We start from the raw sequence: 26,695 nt of genomic DNA on the forward strand, positions 1-26,695 counted from the left end.
CCTATCATTCTGGAGCACCTGGCCACCCAACCGCCGATTGTAGTGCACTTAAGTACAGAGTCCAAGACATGATCGAGGCCGGGGAAATAATGATTAGGAAAATGGTAGAACAAGGACCAAACGTGAGTAAAAATCCCTTACCAGACCATGCCGATACTGTGGGAGCCGGGATTACAAATGAAGAGTTTGAAGAGTTAGCTCAAAGGAGCTACACACAAGGGTGAATCGCCGGACAATACAGAATTCTCACTCATCCCTGAAGGAGCTTTGCACAATTGGACGGCCGAGTAGCTTCCCTCTCAAAGGGAATTTTCGGTAAAATTTGGGGATTGTCATTTGCTAAAATTCATGAAAATTGCCACTATTTTTTTTGTGTAAATAGTTTTATCAAGCTCACTTAAGTTTTGGCTAAAACAATTTTTGCAAGTTCCTGTGTTTTTCAACAAAGTGCATAGTTACATCTTTTCATTATTGTTGTTTGTTTGATACACCTTTGTTTATATTGGTTGATTGTTTATTGTTTTAAATTTAGTTCTAAATTCTTTTAGATGGCTAAAAAATAAAATTACTTGACCCTTTGGATATCACTGTTCTGTAATCCAATGATGGCAAGCTCGATATCACTCACGACTTTTTTATTACGGAACCCGAAATTCAAAACGAAAGTGATAGTGAGGAAGTATCTGATTCTTTTTCTCGAACAAAATGAAGAGAAATCCGAACCGAACCTAGAAGAGACAGAGATTGTTAACATCGGCACTGAAAATCCTTTCATTGAGAAACCCCCTTATTAAGGAATCCCTTCATTGAAAATCCCTTGATTAAGAAATCCCTTCATTGAAAAATTCCTTCATTGAGAAAGCCCTTCATTGAAAAATCCCTTCATTAAGAAAGCCCTTTATTGAAAAATCCTTTCATTGCGTATTCTAATGGGAGCCAAGTTGAAAGAAACTGATCGGTTAAAGCAGCGTCATGAACAACTGGCCCTGATTGATGAAAAGCGTCTGAATGCTATGGCCAATGTTATCAGAAACGCATGGCCAGGGCCTACTACAAGAAAGGTCCATCGGCAATCCTTTGAAGAAGGGGACAAAGTGCTAAAGCAAACTTTCCCAATGCAAGATGAAGCCAAAGGCAAATTTGCTCCAAATTGACAAGGGCCATTCGTTGTTCAAAAGTATTACCTGGCGGGCACTCATTTTGGCAGAGATGGATGAGCAGACATTCCCTCAACCTATCAACTCAGACATGTGTAAGAAGTTCTTTATTATGCGAATTTCTTTTGGAAATCATGCAAGGGACGAGACAAAAGTCAGGCCATCTTCCTTTCCAATCAAAACATTTCATCCCTATTCATCTCTTTTGAGCTATCAGAACAATAATTTTCGTTTGGCAGCCCCTGAGAATTGCAAACCCCATACTGGGGCAAATTTATTTTGAGAAGAGAGATGATCAAGAGGAAAAAGAAGAAGGAAAACCCCACACTGGGACAAATTTATTTGAAAAGAGAGATGATCAAAAGGAAAAGAATAAAAGAGAAAGAAAAACCTCACACTGGAGCAAATTTAGTTTTTAAAGGAAAATGCAAAAGTGAGGAAATGCAATAAAAAATGCAAAGAGAGAAATCCAATCAAACTGGGGCAAATTTTCCTCGGTTTCGTTCAAAATTGGAGATAATTTCAAAATGATGCAATCTCAGGTTATTTCACACCTCTCTCATCAAGATTTTTGCTTTCAAGCCTCAACTTTTCTTGAAAAACCCCACCTGACCTCATTACAAAAGCCCAAAGTCCTGGCTTTCGTCACTTGCTGTATTTCTATTAGGCAGTTCGCTAATCAACTGGCAAGTGATGTCCATAATGCCTTCGCCTAAGTTTATAAGAGAAGTGCATTTTACTGATGCCAGCGATCTTCAACTTACATTCCTGAGTCGATTATGGTCGAGCTCTTCCATTGCTTCCTTAGGTGAAAACCCGAAAGGGCACCTCAAAAAAAAAAAGGAGAGAAAAAGAAAAGAAAAGAAAAACAAAACAAAAGGGGTGGGGGCAACCTTGATGAAAACCCGAAAGGGCGCCAAGGTAGGGTTCTGCAGCAAATGAGCACGAGGAGGAACAGCTGGTGACTTAGTTCATTTGGATTTCTCTTCGTTTTGTAATACTTCTGCCAATGTTGAATTCCGGAACAAAGATATCCAGAGGTTCGAATATGACATCCGTTGGCCAAAAAACTGTGTCACTTTGTAAAAACTTTTTTGCAAATACATTCTTACGAAGTTCATTTTCTTTTATTTGCTTGTACTTGTGGCATTTTGTAGGTTTTAGCACATTTAATTGTGATAGTATTCATTTTTGCGTAACATGTGAAATTACCTTGCATAAATCATTTTTAATCATTGAATTCTGGTGAATAACAATCCCTGTGGTTTATTCAAAGCATACTCGGATTCAGTCATCTTTCGGGAATGGTTAAGATTCGGCAAAGCCGGCTACGCAGGTTTCACAATATGGCAAAATGCATACCTGGTCAGTCTGGAAAAAATCAGAAAGTTTTGAAATGACAAATCCAACCAAGTCAGATGCCGCAGCTAAATTTGACAAAGGCATCAAAAGACTTATGTTTACACGGTTCTCAAAGGCAAACGGATCAAATGATGAGGGCGATTTCTTTGTACTTTCTCTTTTGCAAAAAAGTTTCATGCATGGATGAAAACAATTGCACCTCGCACTAAAGTCGGTATCGAAAAGTGTTCTCCAAATGAATAACGGCAGATCGAAATACGTTGCAAGCAAGTTTGATCAAAAGGTGCAACAACGTAGCAATGCAGAATCAACTATTGGTTTAAATGCAAAAACCTAATTCTTACTAGGGGCAAAAGTTTGGGCTATTTTTAGGTGAGTATACTGGAATGTCCCGTTTTAAATTTCTTTTACACCGCCACTAGCCGTTGGGTCAGTCCCACTAGTGAGCATTTCTTTTACATTACCACTAGCCGTTGGGTCAGTCCCACTAGTGAGCATTTCTTTTGCACTGCCACTAGCCGTTGGTCAGTCCCACTAGTGAGCATTTCTTTTGCACCGCCACTAGCCGTTGGGTCAGTCCCACTAGTGAGCATTTCTTTTACATCGCCACTAGCCGTTGGGTCAGTCCCACTAGTGAGCATTTCTTTTGCACCGCCACTAGCCGTTGGGTTAGTCCCACTAGTGAGCATTTCATTTGCACTGCCACTAGCCGTTGGGTCAGTCCCACTAGTGAGCATTTCTTTTGCACCGCCACTTGCCGTTGGGTCAGTCCCACTAGTGAACATTTCATTTGCACTGCCACTAGCCGTTGGGTCAGTCCCACTAGTGAGCATTTCTTTTACATTGCCACTAAACGTGGGTCAGTCCCACTAATGTGCGTTTAAATTTCCTATTCGGGCCAGTCCCATTTTAAATTTTCTGTTCGGGTCAGTCCCGTTTAAATTTTCTATTCGGGTCAGTCCCGTTTTAAATTTCCTGTTCGAGTCAGTCCCGTTTTAAATTTTCTGTTCGGGTCAGTCCCGTTTCAATTTCTGTTTGGGTCTGTCCCGTTTTAAATTTCTTGTCTAGGTCAGTCCCATTTTTGAAAGTTTTGTTAAAGAGGTCAGTGCTCATTTCAAAAGCGTCAGTCGCTCGAGTAGTTTGTAGCCGAATAACACAGGTGAGTATTTGGTGTCTACGTCTTTGTCTCGAGTTTCTTCGAAACTCAGATAAAGAGGGCAAACTGTAGACACCAAATTTTTAACCTTTCTTTTTCTTTTTCTTTTATTTATTTAATTAGTTTTGTTTTAATTTTTTCTAAGAAAATTGTTTTACTATTATTAATTAATTCATTGAAAAAAAGAAGGAAAATCATCCATCAAACGCAAAAAAAATTTTTTGAGTTTTATTTTATCTTTTATTCCTGGTTTCGCTCATTTTATTTGATTTTACTTAAAATGTTATTTTTGTTTATGTTATTTTCATTTTTATTAAGTAATTGATTAAAAAAAATAAGAAAAATTGTTCACAAAATTTCCTTTATTTTCTTTTCAGTTCAATCTTTTAGCATTTATTTATTTTTGTTTTATTTTTATTGAAATTTCATTATTTATTAAAAAAAAAGAAAAAAAAGGGAAAAGCCATACAATGCAGCGGATTTACAGAGTCATGAAGGATACCATTTTCCATGAATATTTTTAGCTTTTCTCTCTTCCAAACATTCGGCCACCTCATCCCCTTGGATTCTTATCAAAGACCTTCCGGACACAATAGCCATCGGATGGCCAAGGGAGAAGGGTTGAGCTGAGGTTTGCTGGTGACCATTGAAATGATGGTTTAGGGTCTTCCACTTGATATAAAAGGGTTGGAAAAAGAAACGCAGCCAAGGGGCAAGTATGTGACGGCGGGGGTGCTGAGGAAAAACCAGAGGAGACGCTGAGAGAAAAGGAACGGGCGAAGACAGGAGAAAACTGACGAGAAAAGAGAGAAAAAAAAAAGCTTCGAAAAACAGTCGAGTGAATGAAAAACTGAAAAGGGAAGGGAACAAGAACTGGGTAGTGAGGTTGAAAAGAGAGAGCTTTAAGCTGGTGTCATCTGTGGCTGCTTTCATCTGCTGGAATACACCTCCATCGTCTTCACGTTGTGCTGAACAACACTCTCAAATCTGATTTCTTTTGCTGTCTAGGTATACAAAGCTTTGCCTACTCCCTCAAAAATCCATTTGATGTTGTTTTCTTTTCCTAAAATCTGTGCTTAGATTGAGGTTCTAGTATGGTGGCTAGTTGTGTGATTGATATGTTAGGGTATGAACTTATTGCAAGTTTTTATCCTTTGCTGCATTTTCTTTTCTGTCGCACATGGCAGTGTTGCTAATAGGTGATTTGTCGGGGATTATCTTAACAATGTTACGAAGTTATAACATTAGAGGGTTTGGGGTAGTAAATGGGGGGTTTCGTGGGACTGTTTTTGCATAAACATGCTCCAAATGAGTGAGAAAATGAAGAAAGTTTCCAACTTTGTGTGATTTGTATCTGAATCTTTTGTGTGAGAAAGTATTGTTGTTCATGTTCTATTCTTTTGGACTGGTGGAAAGTATGGCTAGCCAGTCGTTTTGCTGAACTTTTGGTTTTGAGTGAAGCCTGTGATTAGTGTGTTGTTTAGTTGGTTTATTCAGTTAAATGAAACAAGTTGCGAAAGAAAGTTTCCAGATTGGGATACTCCTGTGTTTTGACTCTTTTTGGGTGTTTGAATCCAAGGTTTTTATGTTAAAAGTTGAAAACAACGCTTGCTGATGCCATGGCTTGGATTCAGAGTATGTTGGTCGAAGTTTAAGAGCACAACAGCTGCTGCAACGAGCATGAAGCTCTCAACTTGTTGTAGCAGTGCGTGCGGATAGCTTGTGTGCCTTTTGGTTTGCTGAAATGGCTGCTCAATGAATCTTTACGCTTAAGTTGCATGTTTAATCTGGTGTTGAAGGGAAGAAATGGAAGGTTTGGTGCTGAGTTTGTGTGTTTGGGTCTAAAAAAAAAAAGAAACACTTGAATCATGTTTGAATAATTGCTGGAAAAATAAACATCTAGGTTGCCGAACCATGTTTTGCATGTTTTTCTAGAATTTCGCATGATATCTTTCTAAGTTTATTGCTTGTTTGGATGGTGGTGAGTATGTAGTTTGCGCCTAGTTTAAAGCTGTGTGTTTGGGTTTGAAATCAGAATTTTGAAAGACAAGCTGTGCGTTTGGATTTGTTTCGGTTGCGGAAAGCATAAGAGCAAAGTATTGCAGAAGCTCTCTTTGCAATTGATTTACGTGATTTTGTGCTTAAACATGAGGACTTTTATGGTGAAAAATGAGATGAATGTTTAGTGATTTTGTTGTATTAGTTGTTTGAGATATTGAAATGTGGATTGCTTAAGATGATGAATTGAAAAGAAAACAGCTTTTGAGGAAAACTTGCACTTTTGTATGATCTCAATTTAAGTTTTTGTCTGGTTGAACGCTGAATGTTGCTGCTCATCTGGTGTTAGATTCAGGCTTTAATGTTTTGGTTAAAAGTTTCGATCAAAGTGGTGTTTAAGGTTGAAATCCGCATGCAAAGAAAGAAAAATGAAAGTAGCAGTTGTATTTTGTTTAGTTGCAGAAAGCTTTCAGCAGAAATGTTTTGTTACAGTCAATGTTTCGTGGCTTTGCATGCATTTGCATGCAAAAACAACTTTCAGAAATTGCCACTTCGGCCCCCCAAGCCTCCCCTTGTTTCGCTATGGCCCAAAATTAATTAATTGGACCCCTCAAATCTCTTTAATTTTTGCAATTAAGTCACTACTTGTTTTAATTCTTGCATGAGTTGTTCACCTTCCTTTAAAAGCCTTGGATTGATTCAATTTCGTGTTCATTTCCATTTCATATGATTATTCATTAATTAAAGTGGTACCTTGACAATTTTATTGTTTTGGAGGGTAAATAAGTAATTTCGTTCCATTATGGTACCAACTCAAGGGAGGTACACTCTATCCCTTATTTTACTTTGTTTGACCCTATGTGTACTTATGTGGTTTGTGTGTTTAATTGCATGCCTTTTGAATGTTTTCATTTTATTCGCTTTAGTCGTCTTAATTTCGTATATTTATTTTAGTTCATTTCGATTATTTAAAAGGCATTTAAATGCCAAGTTGTAATAGTTAGGTTTACTTTATTTTATTTATTTTCATCTCCCCCATTAGATTGTAGTAGGCTTCCCCCGAATGTAATAGTTAGGGCTTTATTAGCCTTATTTGCCTTATGTGTGTTTTGCATGTCTATGTGCTATGTGTTACCGCTTTCTTAGGGTCTTGCATCTAGATACCATGCTTATGTGTTATGTGCTATATGTGATTTATGTGTTTATTTGTTTTATTATGCTTTACATGATTTATTTGATTGTAATAAATGTGTGACATCACCACGCTAGTCCAACGCTAGTAGTGGTCCATTTCTCGAATCCACGTTAGTCCAACGCTAGTTGTGGTTTGTTGCTTCGATTTCCCACTTGTCCAATACTAGTGAGAATTCATAGACATGGGCTAGTCCAATGCTAGACCCTTAGGACTTCCCACACGTTAGATCATGATTGTGTGATAAAATCACTTCATCTCATGCATGTTTTCACTTTTTAGGGTCTTTTCCATGTTGCATGACAATTTTCTTATATATACATTTTTTTTATCCCATATTACTTCCTATTTATATCCCCTATTCCATATTTCCCCTTATATATGTATATTCTTCACCCCTTTGTATGGAAACATGACATTAGACTTGCATTTCATATAAGCATTAGAACTAGGGTAGTGCATTTGCTTGATTAGATTAGGGAATACCCCTTGAGTATGGGATATGGACGAGTTTGGCCCTCTGGCCTTAGCACGCCCGTATCCCCTCTATTGAAGGGAAAATTGAGTCACGAACATTAGTCCCCCGTACCCGACATGATGCACTCCTTTAGGACATGTATATTTGTATAATTATTTTTATTTTCCTTTTCCTTTTTAGAGTCTCATATTTTTGCATTATTCGTGACCTCTCCAAAGGGTCCGAATTGGGCATCACAATTAATGTGATTGGCACCAATTGAGCTTTGAAGAGAAATTTCGACCCCCCGATACCCTCTTAAGTCTAGGATTTGCATTCATATAGTACATCCAAATGTGATAAATCTTTAGGTTAAAATAAGAAAATTTTTGACTAAATCGCGCAACTAGCCTTGGCTAGGTTGAAAGGGTGCCTTGGATTCTTATCCTTGCCTTCCCTTTTTTCAAATGTGACTGCCGAATCTTTTTCTCTGATTTTCGTAGACTTGGAGTCGTTTAAAAAGGGTTTTCTATTTTTCTTTTAAAAAATTCATTTTTAGGTGACTTGGTACACCTTAACTCAATACCAAGTGGCGACTCCGATTTTTATTTCAAAAACCCTTTTTAAACTATAATTTGGGCCCAAATCGTCGCATTATAAACCCCATTTAGGCCCGTTTTCTTTCAATCAAAAATCCTTTTTCAAAATCAAAAATCAAACCAAAATTCACTTTTTTTTTAAACCATTTATTTATTTTTCTTATAAAAAATGGTGCGCGACACTAACCGTGACATTGAGGGAGAAAACAAGAGGAAGAAAGCTTCATTTTCATCTTGAGTTTAGCTCATTTGAGTGAAGAATCAAGAAATCTAAACCGATTAACTTCTAAATTGGGAGTTTAGGAAGCTTGGGGTGCTAAAGTTTGGGAAGGAAAGGTGAAGGATATCTCTTGCAAGCATCTTAGTGAGGTAGTATGGCTGCTCATCCTATTTCTTTCCCTTAATCATGTTTAAGTTGTGTAGCAACTTAGATTCTTGATTAATGATAGCTATTCTAATAGTTTTGATAATTGTGGTGGTGGATTTGTGAGTTAGGGTTTTGAATTGCTCAATTGTATATCTTGTTGTTTAGATGACATATGGTGTCTATAATCTTGTTTAGGAGGTTGAAGTAGTGGTTCAAGCTAGAAATGTGAAGTTTACACCTTGAATTTATTAAATTCCAGATTTGAGTTCTTAAACTGCCCTGTTCTGACCAGTTCCATTCAGCCATGATGAAAGCTGAATTAGGCTTAGTTTAAAACATGAAAGTTGTAGCAAATGATGTTTTATAGCTGGCTGTAAAATTTCAGCTCAATCTGAGTACTGTAACACATGAAATGACAAAAATACCCTTGATTGCCATAGGTAGAGTTTTGCAGACAGTTTTGACATTTCATCATTCTAGCTTCATTTTTCACCTTGATCCGTATTAAATCAGTAGTTGGCCAAAACACAAAGTTGTAGTCTTATGTTTTAACTTTTGAACGCATCTGAAAACGCCTCAATCGGACTTGTGTAGCCTGAGTTATTGTCATTTGAACCCAATGCTGTTATCCAGCCTGACAGTGAAATTCTGGTTCTGTAATCTGTAAAACGCCTCCATATGAGCATGTTTTCTGGATTACTTGTTATTACATGATTAATGTCCTTGTTTAATTATTTGGCTATGTGTATGAAACCTCATTGGGCTTTTAGCTCATTCCGTTAGTTTTGTTTTCCTTACAGGGGATGCGAGCGAGGGCGTGAGTCCTGTGCAGACTACCTTGGTCTAGTTTTATGAAAAAAAAAAATTTATTATTCTCGTACTAGTGCTTGGAAAAGGTTGAATGTAGTACGAACTTAAAGCTTTTGTTCTAATTGGGATTGTATTTTTGTTTGATATGGATATGAATGTAAGTATATGTTTCAAGTTTGGGAATTGTTTTTCGCTTAGTCTCGAGGTTATATCTTATTTCACTTGATGAGAGCGATCGAGTTCTGGCGAGAGTTGGGCAGGCGGTCCGCCAAACCCTTTGATTTGCCTTAGGGGAAGGTGGGGCTGTCACAATATTACTATCATACGGCAATATGTTGTGAATCATTGGAACCCACATATAGAAGTTTTAACATGTGATGGTAATTTCTTTTATTTCATTTTCCTTCATTAGCCATCATGCTTTTATTTCTTTATAATGGTCCTTATTGTGACGACCCCACTTTTCCTTAGGCCGAACCCTGGGGTTTTGACGGGCCGCCTGCCTAACTGTCGTTAGGACTCACTACAAACCAAGTTTATAATTTAGAACTACTCAACCAACAAGATACTAATATAAAGAAGAAGTCGCTTCCTTCAAAAGTCGTTCAATTCTACACCATAATATTTCCAAAATTTACATCAAGCATCCCAAAATACAGCTGCCAAAAAGATCAGTTAAATCATTTACATCCATAATTAGTCCAAAATATAATCAAAGCCGGTGTCTTCAAACAAATCTCTCCACTTCAAAATCCTGTTAAGAAAATCAAATTTAAAGGGGTGAACTAATACTCAGTGAGGCCAAGAAAAGTAGGCAAGCAAACGAGTACAACTAGCATTAAGAATATGTAAATCAAGAAGGGCAACCATAATGTTTTACGTAAATTCACAAGAGAAAATAAAAGCACAATCTCAATAGGATACAGGAGCTCTTAGGAGCTAAATCCATAATTCAAGCTATACCAATACTTTTGAACCACGATTTCCAAATGTTGACACTCCGTCAGCCAAGCAAGTAACAAGTCCATAAAACCCCACTTTTCACCAATTTCCGTCCATCATTACACCCCCTGCCGGGCCCGAACGTCAAACAAGATGTGATATTACTCGAGCATATCCAAACAAGTCAAGTACACTAGCCTAAGGTTCACCAAACTCCTTAACCAAGCCCTTGCTAGCTTAAGTTGAATGGCTAACCATTGGGTTTTGGAGCCCCCAAGATCAAGTATAAGTTGATGAGATTGCTCTCAAATCGATGCCAAGTTAAGCACAAGCACACGTATAATTATCAAGTACGAGCAAGTGAATTATCAAATCAAGTAGGAGAGGATGAGTGAAATAAAGTACACATTCGCCTCGACAAGTTTAATTCACACAATCAACAAGTATCATCAAGAAGCAATCCAAGTAGAGTGAAATAAAACATGCACTTGATACTCACCAAAACCAAAAGCAAACGAGCAACAAGTCCTTTACTGTTTCGCGTCGGGATTCCTTTCGAAATCCCCTTGGACACTTGAAACAATATCAACCAACCATCACTAAATGCAAACCATCTTTAACCAAAACCCCCCCTTAAACCATCACTCACGTACACCCTAAGTTACTTAGCACTCAAGGAGGAAAATTCATTCACTTACTTATCTAAGGCAATACATCAAGAGAGGTCTAACTCCTTCGAAAATCACCATTCAAATCGAGAGGTTAAAGTCACATGAGACCTTGTATCCATCCATAAAATCAAATTTAAAACGGTCTAACAACTTCAAAGGAAAGTTGGAAATTCTTAAAAGAATGTTTTTGTTTTAAACCAGAAATTCAGCTTTGCGCGACATTACTTGAAAAATAATATCTTGAGTTCTGTAACTCCAAAAATCATAAACTTTATGCCTTTGAAAACTAGACTCAAAGGACTATATTTTTCCAGAAGACATTTTTATAAGAATCTGTCCACAAATTAGTCAAATTCCAATCTCAATTTGCTGCTTCTGCAAGTAGAAAAACAGAACAGGTGTGAGATTTCAATCAAATTTGAAAAATCATAGATATTCATAGGAATTGAGAAAAATTCTAACATTTCCACGGTAGAAAGTACTCTGAATCTAGTTTCAAACGCAACAAGCAGAACTCAATTTGGATTTTTCTACACCAAGATACGACAGATTTTCCAAGACTGCTCAAAGTCTCCTGCATGAAAATTTCCAGCAACGCATGACCCAACCTTTTCACTTAAGCTCATGTTTTTTTGTTCAAATCCCACTTGAAATCAAAGTTTAATGTCTACACAGTTTGTGGAGCAAGATTTTTCCCAAAATTTCTTGAAAAATAAGAGCTAACAACACTCAAAAATTTCGACCAACATGAAACTTTCAAAACAGAATTTTTCTACCACCATTTGCAACAAAATCCAACTAAGATTTAATCTTTCCAGGAATATACATACAAGCCACAATATCAAGTTTTAAAGTACTAAAATCTATCACAACATTCATCTCAAAAGTACAAGGATGAATCTCAAGTCCTTTACCTAGCTTGCCATGGACGCACAAGAAATTTTTCCTCAAGTCTTCTACCTAAAACAAGGTTTCAAAGAAACTCATCAAAGATTCAATCTTTCAAGCCACAAGTCTACTAGAATCTAGTCCACAATTGTTTGAAAACAAAAGAATGAAATAGATTAGTCACTCACCTCTTCAAAATTTCAAACCCTAGCAAGATTAACTCAGGATGATGGCAAGATCAACCCTTAGGAGTCTCTTTCCCTCAAGATTTTCCAAAGGTGCAAGTAGATTGGTGGAAGGAAAGTTTGGATCTTCAAAATATTCAAGAAGGATGAAATTTCTCTCCATCACTTCCTCTCTCAAGTTTCGGCCAGCCAAGAGAAAAAAATGAAGGTCTTTTGATTGTTTTTGGAGGTAATATACAAGCCACAAGAAACGTTTGCAAGGTCAACTTTGAACAGTATCCAATAGTGTCTCCCACTTAAACTTTCTTACTATCCACCCTTGGCTCCTCTAACCTTCTTTTAACTTTCAAAATCTTTATTAACTTTACTAATGTCTCAATTTATAGTCTCCTAGGATTTCGGCCAAATTCACCAATAAGTCGTGCCGGTGCGACCTTTTTGAAAAAATTTTGATGCGTAAGTGATAAAGATATGATTTAAGTAAAGTTTATACTAAAGTAATAAAATTAAATGACATGCCAATGCAAATAATTTAAAATAGGTGAAATTAAGAATAAAAGTGCGAGCCCTCACATCCGCTTCCCCTTAAAAGGAATTTCGTCTACGAAATTGATACCTTGATTCGAAAATGGGTTTGGATATTTCTTTCGAATCTCTTCTTCTACCTCCCAAGTTACTTCCTCTATTCCGCGATTCTTCTATAAGACTTTTACCAAAGGGATTTGTTTATTTCTCAATTCTTTCACTTTTCGGTCCAAAAGCTTCACTGGTTTCTCTTCATAGGTTAATGCCTTATCAATCTCAATATTCTCCGATTGAAGTACATGGGATGGATTTGGATGGTATTTCTTGAGCATAGATACATGAAAAACATTATGGATTCGAGACAAACTTGGTGGTAGCTAATCCATAGGCCATATTCCCCACACTTGGAGAATTTTATAGGGTCCTACAAATCTTGATTGCAACTTCTTTTCTCTGCCTGCCATCAAACTTGCTTTTAAGGGAGTGATCTTAAGGAAAACTTGGTCTCCAACTGTAAACTCCAAATCCTTTTTTCGATTATCTGCGTAACTCTTTTGGTGGCTCTGAGCTATTTGAATTTTTTGGCGTATCAACTTTATCTTTTCGTACACCTCTTCAATCCATGGTACTGTAGTTGGGTCTAAAACCTTTCTTTCTCCTACTTCATCCCAACAAATTGGAGATCGATACTTTCGATCATAAAAAGGCCTCATAATGAGCCATTTGAATAGATGAATGAATGCTATAATTATAAGCAAACTCTACCAATGTTAAGTACTGACTCCAACTTTCTCCAAAATCCAAAATACACGATCTTAGCATGTTCTCAAGAGTTTGAATCGTTCTCTCTGACTGTCCATATGTCTGTGGGTGGTAGGTAGTACTAAAGTTCAGTTTGGTTCCTAGCATCTCTTGCATATTTTACCAGAATCGAAAAATAAATCGAGAGTCTCGATCGGACACTATACTTATTGATATCCCATGTAACCTTATAATTTCATCTAAATACAATTTCACTAGCTTCTCCAATGAGTACTTTATATTAATTCGCAGAAAATGAGCAGACTTGGTCAATCTATCAACTATCACCCAAATGGTGTCATGACCTCTTTGTATTCTTGGTAATCCAGATACGAAATTCATGGTGATATTTTTTCATTTTCACTCAGGTATCTCCAAAGGTTGCAATAGGTCAGAGGGTTTCTGATGTTCGGGTTTAACCTACTGGCAAATCAAACAAGTCTGAACAAATTGGGCAATTTTCTTCTTCATATTCTCCCACCGTGTACTTGGAACGGTGAGTTTCTTCTAAAAATTTTCTTTTTAGTCTTTCATCATTTGGTACTACTATACGATTTCGGAACCTTAGTACTCCATTAGATCCCAAATTAAAATCCGACGTTTCCCCCTTTTGAATTTTCTCTAACCAGTTTCATACTTCAAGATTCTTCTCCTGTGCCTCCTTAATATGATCTAATAAGGTAGATCTCACAACAATGTTCTCAAAGATTACCTTTCTTTGCTTAAGGCAAGGGTTCCAAACACTAATTTCTTCTAACAGGTGCAATTCTTTTATCATCAATCCAGTCACCTGCACTTTACGACTTAAGGTATCAGCTACCACATTCGCTTTTCCTGGGTGGAAATTAATCATATAGTCATAATCTTTCAAAAACTCCACCGATCTACGTTGTCGCAAGTTCAACTCTTTTTGAAAAAACAAGTACATAAGACTCTTGTGATCAGTAAAGAACTCAAATGTCACCCCATATATATAGTGTCTCCACTTCTTCAACGCAAACACCACTGCTGCCAACTCCAGATCGTGAGTCGGATAATTTCTCTCATGAGGTTTTAACTTCCGAGAGGCATACAAAATCATATTTTCATTTTGCATCAACACACACCCCAAGTCTTCCTTTGAAGTATCTATGTAAACCACAAAATTATCTTTTCCACTAGGTAAGGCTAAGACAGATGCTCTTGTCAATCGTCTCTTTAACTCTTGAAAACTTTCATCATATTTAGAACTCCACATGAACTTTTCACTTTTCTTAGTCAACTTGATTAAGGGTCCCGCAATCTTAAAAAAATCCTTGATAAACCTATGGTAATACCCTGTTACCCTAAGAAATTTCAAATTTCAGTTGGGTTTTCCGGTTGCTTTCACTTAGAAACTGCTTCTACTTTGGTCGGATCCACTTCAATTCTTTCGTTGGAGATTATATGACCTAGAAAAGTTACTTCCTTCAATCAAAACTCACATTTGTTGAACTTAGCATACAGTTGTTGTTCTCTCAAGGTTTGCAAGACAATTCTCAAATGTTTCTCATGATCTTCCAAAATCTTAGAGTACACCAATATATCATCAATAAATACCATCACAAATTGATCTAAATAAGGTTTAAAGACTCGGTGCATTAAGTCCATGAAGGCTGCAGGAGCATTAGTTAACCTAAACAACATCACGGCAAATTCAAAGTGCACGTATCTTGAATTAACGACAGTCTTAGGTATATCCTTTTTCAAAATCCTCAATTGATAATAACCCTGCCTGAGATCCAATTTTGAAAATACTACTGCCCCTTGCAATTGGTCGAACAATTCATCAATGTGGGGCAAAGGGTACTTGTTTTTAATAGTGACATCATTCAAACCTTGGTAATCTATACACAGTCTCAAACTCCCATTCTTCTTCTTAACAAATAACACTGGAACTCCCCACGGAGAATCACTTTCTCTAATAAAACCTCGCTCTAGTAAATCCTGCAATTGCAATTTCAATTCTTTCAATTCAGTTGGAGTCATTCCATAAGGTGCCTTATAGATAGGTGCTACCCCTGGATCCACATCAATTTTAAATGATATCTCTCTTTCTGGCGGCAATGACTCTAGTTCCTCGGAAAAAACGTCTGGATATTCCTTTACTACTGGTATCTCTTCCAATCTCACCTTATTTTGGTTCTCGCCCTAGTGCTTGGCACGGGTTGGTTGTATGGTGACTTAAGAACTTTTGTATTCTCGACGGTTACACTTCTTTCTGAGATAGCAATGTATATAAGGTTTGTTTTAAGTTTTGGATCCTCATTTTGCTCTTTCTTGTGGTTCTATTTCTGATTTGTGTGAGTGAACGACTGAGTCCCGGCGAGAGCTGGGCAGGCGGTCCGCTGAACCCTCTGGTTCGCCTAAGGGGGAAGTGGGGCTGTCACAGTTGGTATCAGAGCCTGCTTCGCGTGGTCTCTGCGCGGAGTGAGCCTGGACTAAGTGGTGAATGAGTATAAAGGACTAAGTGCTCATTTGAGCATAAGCTATGAATTGTGAATGCTATAGGCCTTAAATCTCTCTCATGGTATCTGAGGACCATAGATAGGTATGTCAGGTAGGAATTCCGATTGTAGATAGTTTACTCTTGGGACTGCAGCTCGAGATGTGAATTATCTTATTTCGAATTCTCGTGCCTGAGTACTCTAGAGTTGCAGCACTGCTAAGTACTTGAGACTTGCATTTTGGAAACATGAACAGGCTTTGTCTAGTTTGGATAGTTTGGAACATGAACAGGCTTTGTCTGACTAGAATGAGCACAAGAGGTCAGGGACATCTAGTTTGGATAGTAAGTGACGTGAGAGACTGGACGGGCTGATACTGAGACGACTTCACCTTTTCCTTTTGATTTACCTGTATATTGTTACTACATGACGTTAGTATACCTGTGTGTACATGGTTATCTGTCCAACTTGATATGTATTTGATTATCTGCCTCCTTGATATGGCGTGTTATGTGCGTATATGTTTACTTGTGTATTTGGTATGCTGGAATTGGTGCTTAGTTAATTTACTGTGTTTATTCACTAAAATACCTTTTGGGGAAAAGAAAAGAAAAGAGAGAGGAAAAAACATATCTATGGACGGGAGACGTAGTCGTGGACGTGGAGCTAGTCGTGGCCGTGGAGCTAGGCAAGCTGAAGAACCGAGAGAAGAAAGAGAAACAGTGGCCGAGTAAGAACAGGGACCGAGGGTTGAGGCTGGAGATCAAATGGCGACGGCGATGCAACAAATGACAAATATCCTGGCACGACTGGTAGATCAACAGGGTCAAATGCCAGTGAATCAACCCCGAAATCCTGAGATCGGAGAGGATAAGGCTCTTGAGAGGTTCCAAAAGTTTCTACCTCCGAAATTTCAAGGAGGGCCTGATCCGGATATAGCTGAGCAGTGGTTGGAGGCAATGATTAATATCTTCGTGGCTTTGAATTACACGGAGCAAAGACAAGTAAATTTTGCTGTATTTCAATTCGAAAGACCAGCCCGCGCGTGGTGGAATGTAAGTAAGGTCAAGTGGGAAAGAGAACAGACGGTATGGACATGGGCGAACTTTGTAAGGGAATTTAACGAGAAGTACCTCCCACCTTTAGTCCAAGAAAGGAGGGAGGAGGAGTTTGTTGGGTTACGCCAGGGAGCGTTAAGTGTGGCCGAATATGAAACAAAATTTACAAGATTATCCAAGTTTGCTTCTGAACTGGTAGCCACTGAACGGCGAAGAGTAAGACGGTTTATACAGGGACTGAATTTGGATATCCAAGAGGCGTTAGCCGCGGCGCAAGTGAATACTTTTACGGAGGCCCTTGAGAAGGCTCAACGAATCGAGAATGCAAAGGCACAAGTAAAAGCCTCCCAAACTCGGAAAAGAGATGCAGTTGGTAGTGTGATTGAAGAACCTCCTAGTGAATCAATAACACCTTCTAAAATGCAGAAAGTGAACTTTTTGTCCTACCCGCCATGGACAGTAGGGGCGGGAAATGAAAGGTCTATCAAAGGAAGCCAAACCGGATATGGGGAGACTTCTCCAGAAAGCCAAAAAATGGCTTCCTACTTGACTTGTGGCTATTGCGGAAAGACCAATCATACCGAGAACGATTGTTGGCGGAAAGGGCGGAAGTGCTTGATTTGTGGGAGTGGTGAGCACAGTTAGCAACTGTCCGAGGAGACAGTCGCGCGGAGGTAGTATTCCACAACTGGAGGGAGCTAAAACAAAACAAGCAAATGAAAGAGGGAACCGAACTAGTGGGCCAGCAAAAGCAAATGCATTAGGCACCCAAACAGTTCCGGACTCGTTTGAGGCAAATGAAGGTAAAATTTCGAGGATGAAATTTTTTTTAAGGGGGAGAGGGTGTGAGACCCCGTAATTTTCTTATTTTCTGGGTTTTATTCTATTTAATGGCATATTTTCTGCATTTTCTTTATTAGAAAAATTTCTAGATAATTTTTATGAGCAAATAGGGTTTCTAAGTTATTTTTCTAGTATCGGTTAGTTTTTGAGAAATTAAGAGCGTATATCGGACGTGGGACCCGCTAGTGCGAAAAGTTTGATAAAATTCGGCCAATTAGGTTAAGTTGTGTATACCGGATTTAATTTAGCAGGTACTAAGAGATAATTAGAGGTTACCTTAAGTGGATTATTGTTGGAGAGACAAAAGGCTAACCATGAACAAAAAGGGTGCTAGGTGGCACTTTTCTATTGGTCATGGAATTTGACCATTTAACTTTACCTTTACCATATAACAAATTGACCCAAAATCTCTTCTTATTTCTTTCTTGTTGGCCGACCTTCTCACAAGGAGAAAAGAAAAGAAACTCTCCACAATCTTACCTCTAATCTTGCTCAATCTCTCAATTAAACCGTTTAATCTTCAACTTACTCCATAAAACCTCTTAGTTTAGTGAAGTTAAGCTTGGTTGTGAAGTGGTTTGGAAGGCTAAGGTACCAAGTTGCTTCTTTTCTTGGGTTTGCAAGGTAAGTGACCAAGGAACCTTTCCTTTAATCTTGTTAATGTTCAATTGATGGCTTATGTGAGTTAAATAGATGGTTTTAGGTGTTATTTTGTGACTTTTGGTTGAAATTGGTGAAGTTTTATATTTATTTGGAATTTTTCTGTTTTCATATGATTCATATGGTGTGGCCATGTATGATGGTTGGGAATGACTTAGAATGAAGTTTTGGTATGATAATTGTAAGGATTAGTGGAAAATTTCTGGTTTGAAGCAAAAATTCCAGATTAGGGTTCCAATTTTCACCATTCTGCCTGGCACTGTTGGACCTAGTTAGAGGCCGAATTGGCCTTAGCTCAAAACATAAAAGTTGTAGAGAATGATGATTTATAGATGCCTGAAAAATTTCAGGTCAATTGGAGTAACGTAGCTTGTGAAAAGACTGAACTACCCCTGCTGCCCTGTTTCTACCCGAATTTGATATTTGCGTTTGTAATTGGTTATTTTGGTTGGGAATTCTTCTGATTTGGTAGTTGATGTCTTCTGATGAATTGTAGCCTTGTATCTTAGCCTTTGGATGGCTTTGGAATCACTTGATTTGGACTTAGGTAGCCTGACTTATGATATTTGAACCAGAATGCGATTGGTGAACCTGTTTTTGCGGTTCGGGTTTAGGATATTGAATTTTTGACCTGATTGCACTAGAAAATGGTCTGAGTAGCCTTCTTAAACATTGTAGCCCTATCTCTTAGCTTCGAAACGGTATATCTTGCACCTTCATCCGATAATCGTAGTGCCAATGGTGCCAAAACCGTAAAATGATGTCAAAAACTATTTTTATGGTTAGAGCTTAACTTTCATTTCCGAACTTTTCCCTAGCTTGAATTGTACTTGTACTACTTGGAGCTTACTGAACGGCTATTGAATGAACTGATTTTGTATGTGACTTTGGGACTGGATGAGAAAAATAATGAAGCCATAAATGGCTGGAAATAGGAAAATACAAAGGGCATGCTGCCCAAATTTTCGCTCGAGGGCTAAGTTTCTATTTCAACTTGTCTATTTTTTCGTTTGGCAAATACTATGCCCGTTTTCCATCTTAAAACATGATACCTTTTCCATTTGAACCTTCAAATGTTTAGTTACTACTTCATACCAAAATATCGAGGTATGACCTAAGGTTTTCTCAGTCAAGACGTGTAGGCCATAATACCTATTTGAATGTATATCGATTTTGAACCACATACACGATTCCGAAAAATAATATTTCTGAGCCTATCTAGTTGAATTCCGACTTGACTTTGATTCAAGTGTTTTCCATTGGAACTGTTATAACCCTTTGAGTTTGGGTTATGACACCCTAGTTATTTCCGTCCACAGATTCAAATGGTTGTTTTTCACTTTAAAGTCACTTTTATCCGTTTTACTTGTAACTAGTCGAGTTCCTTGATTCCACTTACTTGTTTTGCTAGATGAATTGTAATATTCTTTCTCGTTGAATCATAGGTTTTCTCGGTGACCGAGGGTAAAATCCGATAGGACATTTTGGACGTTATTTAGCATAATTCGCTGAGTGTTCCTTGTTTGTTATGTTTCTTGATTATATGGCTTGTCTATATGACTGATAACATGTTAAACGCTTTCAATGATTAGTCAAAACGAGTTTTCTAGGCGAGTGTGTACTTTATCGCACTCAGCCTAAATGATTGTGAACTTTTCAATGATTGAACGATTGAAATGCTACTTGTGCATGAATGTAAGCCTTTTGGCTGAACTGGCCACTGCCCCTTGTTACCGATCGACTCGAGCCAGAAGCGGATTCGGTCGGGCGATATGGTGACCTGGGTGAACGTTTGGTATACTCGAGTATTACCTTGTAGGTTGGTGGAGGTTGGTGGAGCCTGGCCAATGTCCAGGAAAGGTGAATGAAATGAACGAACGAACGAGGATTTTATGTATAAATGAAAAATGCATTTTCAAATGAATGAAGGAAAGGGGAATGACAAGAGAACAAACGAACGAACGAATGAACGTATCCTTTTCATGTATGGTTTATTGTAAATGTTGTAACTATTTCTTGACTTATCGTTTGATTTATGGCTTGATTCTATGTTCGGAACCTCACTGAGCTTTTAGCTCATCCCTTTAGTTTTGTTTTCCTTAACAGGGGAAGGCGAGCAAGGGCGAAAGCTCTATATCGACTGGCTGGGTATAGTTTTGGTTTTATTTTGGTTCTCGCCCTAGTGCTTGGCACGGGTTGGTTGTATGGTGACTTGAGAACTTTTGTATTCTCGACGGTTACACTTCTTTCTGAGATAGTAATGTATATAAGCTTTGTTTTAAGTTTTGGATTCTCGTTTTGCTCTTTCTTGTGGTTCTATTTCTGATTTGTGTGAGTGAACGACTGAGTCCCGGCGAGAGCTGGGCAGGCGGTCCGCTGAACCCTCTGGTTCACCTAAGGGGGAAGTGGGGCTGTCACATAAATCCATTTGTACGCAAAAATGTCTCATTTATATTTTTAAAACGTTTCATTAGCAAATTTAATTTTTTTGCGATCCGTTTAGCGGGAAATAGTAAATGCACATTTTTTAAGGTAAATTTGGTCCGTGAGTGCAATAATCTTGGAGAATTAAGGGAGATCAATAGTAGACTAAGAAAAATTAACTGAGAAATTAAAGTGAGTGAGTTAAGTTAAGCTCAATTAGGAGCACAAATTGCACATTAATCGGATGTTGACTTTTGGGGCACAAGAGCACTTTATGTCAAATCCTTCTTACACAACATCAAGTCACCACCTAACCACACAAAACCCTTCTTTCTCTTCCCTCTTTGGCCGGCCACCCTACCACCATTTCTTACAAAAATTGTAGCTCCATTCTTTTCCATTTTTGCTCCACAAAAGCTCTTCAAAATTTCTCCATCTCTTGGTTCTTCATTCTAGCTTGGAGGAGGACTTAATCAAGGAAGGAACTTGGTGATTTAAGAGCTCAAAACCTAGTGTTTACTTTTCTTTTGGCAACAAGGTAACAACCCAAGAAAACCTTCAACCTTTCTTTTCAAAGCTTAGTAATAAGCTAGTCTAAGTTAGTTTAGTTGTTGGGTTGTTGATGGGTTCACAAGAACCTTGATATTAGGTAGTGGACTTGAGGTGCCTTTCCAGGTAGAGGCCTTGAGGATTATTGTGTGTTTAATTGCTTGTTTGTTACTTGCTTTGATGAGATATGGTGTAGTTTGAGTTGAAAAGTTGAAAAAGAAAGCTAGAGGAAGATGCATGCATGCTGGCCGAAAATTTTGTCCATCTTGTTCAGTTTTTATTTCGAAATTTTGATGCTTGGTTGACTGTGAAAGATGGATATATGTTGTATATTGTGTGTACAAAGTACCTTTAAAAAATCGTTTCATTTGGTTGCACAAAACTTGAGTTTTGGCAAGATTCAAATCTGGAAAAAACGTATAGCAGGGGTTCTCGGATAGTGTTCTTTGTTCGAACGTAACTCTCTGTACAAAGTTGAAATTGAGTGCCGTTTGTGGCATTCAAAACTAGACATTCGTAGCTTTCCAATGGTACAAAAATCTCCTGCTGGTTCATTTTGAGTGAACCGCAGTGAGTCGGCAAAGTTGGCTATTCTGTTTTGACTGTTTATACGAATGAAACTGGAAGCTGCATCTTGTGGCTTGATTTTGTCCCACTTGTGGAAAGATTTTCAAAATGATGTCTTCTGATAAATTGTAGCATTTTGAACTTAGTTTCCAACACCACCAATCATTCTCAATTTGAGTTTGTATAGAGTTAGATATGACTTGATTTCGAAAACGCGACAAAGCTGGGAAACTGGAAGTTTTTCCTTCCTTGTTGGCCGAATGGTCAAATCTGTCTTGGGAGGTTATATTTCGAAGATTTTGGTGTCAATTACCCATCAATTGCTCATTAAATGTTTCTGGATCCTTGGTTTCAAAAATAGAGTGGATTGGGGTTGATTTCATTGGACAAAACCTTTGAAAAGAAAGAAAGAGTGGGTTGGCAGATTAGTCTTGAAAATTTCACAAACTTTGGCCATTTCGTTAACTGCCTTCCCACGTGATTTTTTGCGTTAAATTTGATAGAGAAGTAGTCCACATATGAAAGTTTAAGTGTACCAAATTTGGTGTGATTTCAATACCATTTCGATACCCAAATAATGCCCCAAAGATGGCTCTTCAAATCTGGAAATTCACTGTTCAAGTAGTGAAAATTAACTGACTTTAAGCTGTTATATCTTGATGCTCAAAACTCCGAATTTAGTGCCGCTTGTTGTGTTTGAAACTTGGTTTGGAACTCTTTTTGTGTTACAAATTTCAGAAGTTGATTCACTTCCTGTGAATTTTTCCAAATTTCCAAAATTTGTTGAAAAACAAGACTAGTTCAAACCTGTCTTCTTGGAACTATAACTTTGAGCTGAATTATGAATACTTTTTAGTTGGAATCTTGGAAAAGTGACTTCTGAGAACTTTTAGTACTCCGAACCTAGATTCCAACAGTATAAATTTTTCCATTTTTGGGCATGCTAAACTCAAGATCTGATTTTTCCAAATTTATCGCGTAAAGCTGAAATTTTTCGATTTCTTAGGAAATGAGTTTTGAGAACTTGTCACTTTCTTTTGATATCGATAGACCGTTTTAAACTCGATTTCATGGAGAATGCAAGTCTCTCTTGTAACTTTAGATCCTCACTTTTAAATATCAATTTTTAGAGAATAAAGTTCTCTTGTAGGACATTGTCTTAGTTCTAAACGAGTGTACATTCTTTCTTGGTTGATGCATGGTTGTGAGTGATAGTTAATCGTTATTTCTTCAGGCGCTCAAGAGGATCTTCAAGAGAATCTCGGAGCGGACGGCTAAAGGCTTATTTGCTCACTTACTCACTTTTTGGTTTGGTGAGTATCAAGTGCATGTTAAATGCTTATGTGATTGAAATGTTAATTGTACAAGTGTTATACATATTACGTAAACTTGCCGAGGCGAGAGTGTACTTTATCGCCCTCGTCCTCTCTCTTTTTTAATTATGTGATACTTGTTACATGAATGCATATGTTTGGTAATTGTACATGAATATATTTAACTTGTGAGCTCTGAATGGATGCATGTACCACACCCTGTTTGGGTGGGAGGTGCCTCTCATACCGTCTCAGTGCTATAATCAGTTCTCTAAGCGATAGTATGTACCACACCAATTCGGGTGGGAGGTACCTCTCATGTCAACTCTGAACCATAAACAATTTTAAGTCGATTGGAGCAATGTCTCATCGACCCAATTCTCTAAGTGATAGCATGTACCACACCAATTCGGGTGGGAGGTACCTCTCATATCGATTCAGATCCATAAACAATTTTAAGTCGATTGGAGCGATGTCTCATTGACCCAATTCTCTAAGCGATAGCATGTACCACACCAATTCGGGTGGGAGGTACCTCTCATGTCAACTCAGAACTATAAACAATTCTAAATCGATTGGAGTGATATCTCATCGACCACTTATATTTCTGGGGGGGCACCCCAACCCATTGGCCAACCGTGTAACTCGAGTCGGCAAGGGCTTGGTCGAGAAGCTTGGTGAACCATGGGAAACATTATAGTTTAATCTTTTAAGGTCTTGCTTGGCATACTCGAGTAGTATCGCCACACCATGCGTGTTTGGTTACGGATCCGAGAGGGTGAAATGATGGATGGGGGAAGAAAGTGGAGTTTCCACGGAATTAATACCTACCCAGTTGACGGAGTGTCATCACGTGGAGATATTAGATCGAGCCTTGGTAAAGCAAGTGAAAATTTGCTCCTGAGAACTCCCGTATCCTTATTGATTGTGTTTTGTTTTCCTTTGTGAGTTATATGAATATTATGGTTGTCTTCTTGTATAAACTTTAATGCTAGTTGTACTTGCTTGTTTGCCTGCTTTTCTTGGTCTCACTGAGCGTTAACTCATCCCATTTCATTTGTTATTCCTTAACAGGAGAGTGACGTGAAGGAAATGATTGGAAGATACTAGTGAAGGCTAGTCTTTTGTATAGTTTGGTATTTTGTAACTGATCTTTGGGGAATTTTAAGATTTGGGACTCGATGCAGTTGACTTGAGATTTGTATCCTTGGATGTACTTGTGCAATGAAATATTATAGCCGTGTTATTATTTTGGCATATTTAGATGTAGTCATTGGAATTGATCTGTTTTTCATTTAAGAATTGTAGTAAGTCCCGGTGAGAGCTTAGCAGGCGGTCCGCCGAACCCTTTGGTTCGCCTTAGGGGGAGGTGGGGTCATCATAGAACTGAGGGAATTGTTTTGGGCTATTGCATCAGCAACTAATGTTGATGATTTCAAGAGAGCATTGAATGCTTTAGAGATAGCTCAGCCACAAAATGGAGAGAACCTTACTGCTGCTGGTTGGTTGAAAAGGCTGCCATATCACTTGTGGTCTAGAGCACATTATGGAATAGCTGCTAAGACTGATTTTTCAGTCAACAACCTGAATGAGAGTTTCAACAACTACATTTTAAAAGCAAGAGACGAGCCAATTGTGACTCTTCTTGAATTTTTCAAAAGAAAGTTAATGCAATGATTGACATTGAAGAGACAAGGCGTAGAGAAATATGGAGGCAGATTGTGTCCAAACATTCTTGAGAAGCTAGCCAAAAGTGTAGAGAAGAGCAGGCATTGTATTGCTGTATTTGATGGTATTGAATCATTTGAGGTTGATGGTTTCAACAGAACCTCTGTTGTGAACTTGCAACGTAGAAGCTGTTCATTTGGTGCATTCCAATTGACTGGAATTCCATGTGTGCATGCTATTGCTGCCATTCAAAACATGGGGATGAAGGTTGAAAACTATGTTGATGAGTGCTATAGTAAAGAGGCATACTTGAGGGCATATGCTTATAGCATTGGAGCTATTCCATCCAAAGAACACTGGATTGATAGTGGAATGCAGTTGTTAAATCCACCATTTGTGAAGAAACAACCTGGGAGAACTAAAAAACTTAGGAGAAGAGGTCCTGATGAATCGAGAGATCCACAAAGAGCTTTCAAAAAGGGGTTGACAGTATACTGTAAGAGATGTTTAAAAGCTGACCATAATAGGAGAACTTGTAAGGAACCTCCTTATCCTAAATCCAAGTTGTACAAGGTACATTTAAGTACATGAATTTTTCTTGCACTATGTACTCTTGATAATTATTCCAGCAGTAAATTTTGACTCTGGTTGCAGGCTCGAGCAAGCAATAACCAATGAGGGGCAACAATAGCTTCCACTTCAGCCCTAACCAGAGAAGCACCAGTACATCAAGTATCTCAGCAAAGCAGCACTGCTACAATTAGTGATAACAACCCCAATTCTCGATCCAAAAGATCTAAGAAAAACTAGGATCAGGAATTTATGGATGTTATTTTTAGGACTTGTGTCGATGTAAACAAGTTGTAATGGTATATATGCTATCCTTAGAGCAGACATTGTATAATGGATTAACATGTTTTGTAAGTGATGCTCTTTTTTGTAATGACATTATTGGCATTATTGCTCTTTTTTGTAATGCCATATATTGGATTGTGGTTATCATATTATGACTATCCAAATTACAGTTGGTTCATGAGTAAACAGGTTGTATAGTTATTATCTTTCTTTCATTAATTAATACAAATCATGACAAAATTTGGAATTTTTTCATAAACTAAAATCATTACATTATTTGGTACATCATAATGCTGCCACTAACCAAATTACTATTTTCTATAAGCAGCAATAACTAGAGATAAACAACAAATAATAAAGGACAAAATCATTATCACTTTCAACATCCCCACAGTGCCTTCAACCGTGCTCAACTTTGCATGTAGCCCCAACAAGATGTCTGTGACGACTAGAAAATTCGCTCATATTTTCTTAAAATTTTCTTTTATTTTGACTCAATTACTTTATAATAGTTTTACTATTCATTTACCTCCCCAATGGTTGGAATAAAGAATGGAATTAAGAGTTTTCCCTTTACTTTCATCGTTAGGGTAAATTAGGGTTTTTACGTCTTTTGGTAGTGTGAATACTCGGTACGGAGTGTGTACTAAATTTGGTGGTTAAGAATAAGTTTGATATAAGAAAAAGTGTGTGATTAGAAGTAATAATAATAAATTAGTGAATTGTAAGTGAAAATCCTAATACGTGCGAGTTAAGGAAAATAGACTTAAACTGACGTGTACCATTTGCTACCGATTGAAGATATCACTTGAACACTACTTTATTACCTTAATCACCTTGCTTTTATTTCAGCTAATCACCCCTAAAATATCCTAGAAAACAGCCACCATTTTTGACCAAAAGAAAAGGAAGAAAGAAAAAAAAACAAGAGGACTAATGGTGGCTTGATAAGTGTTGGCCAACCAAGTTTGACCAACAAATTTCCTATCTTCTTAACATTGTTTTGGACCAAAATTCCTGCACTTTTTTCTTCATTGTAGCCATGAGTTTGGAGAGGGAAAAGAGAGGAGAGAAAACTGCATTTCCACCATAACAACCTTGCTTGAATCTTGAGGAAAGTAAAGTGAAACTTGAATCCATTCCGATTAATCTTTGGGAAAACTTCGAGGTGAGTTTGGTGGAA

At 37.8% G+C, this 26,695-nt stretch overlaps 1 protein-coding gene across 1 annotated transcript; it reads left to right on the forward strand.

Annotated features, from left to right (window-relative positions):
- Positions 1–929: 929 nt before the first annotated feature.
- On the forward strand, positions 930–25,335 carry LOC113737472 (uncharacterized). The gene is made up of 4 exons (XM_027264702.1): positions 930–1,134; positions 24,407–24,624; positions 24,679–25,230; positions 25,312–25,335. The coding sequence occupies exons 1-4, from the start codon at positions 930–932 to the stop codon at positions 25,333–25,335; spliced, it is 999 nt and encodes a 332-aa protein (XP_027120503.1).
- Positions 25,336–26,695: the final 1,360 nt, after the last annotated feature.

The sequence above is a fragment of the Coffea arabica genome, chromosome 3e, assembly GCF_036785885.1.
Source record: "Coffea arabica cultivar ET-39 chromosome 3e, Coffea Arabica ET-39 HiFi, whole genome shotgun sequence".
NCBI classification, from domain to species: Eukaryota; Viridiplantae; Streptophyta; class Magnoliopsida; order Gentianales; family Rubiaceae; genus Coffea; species Coffea arabica.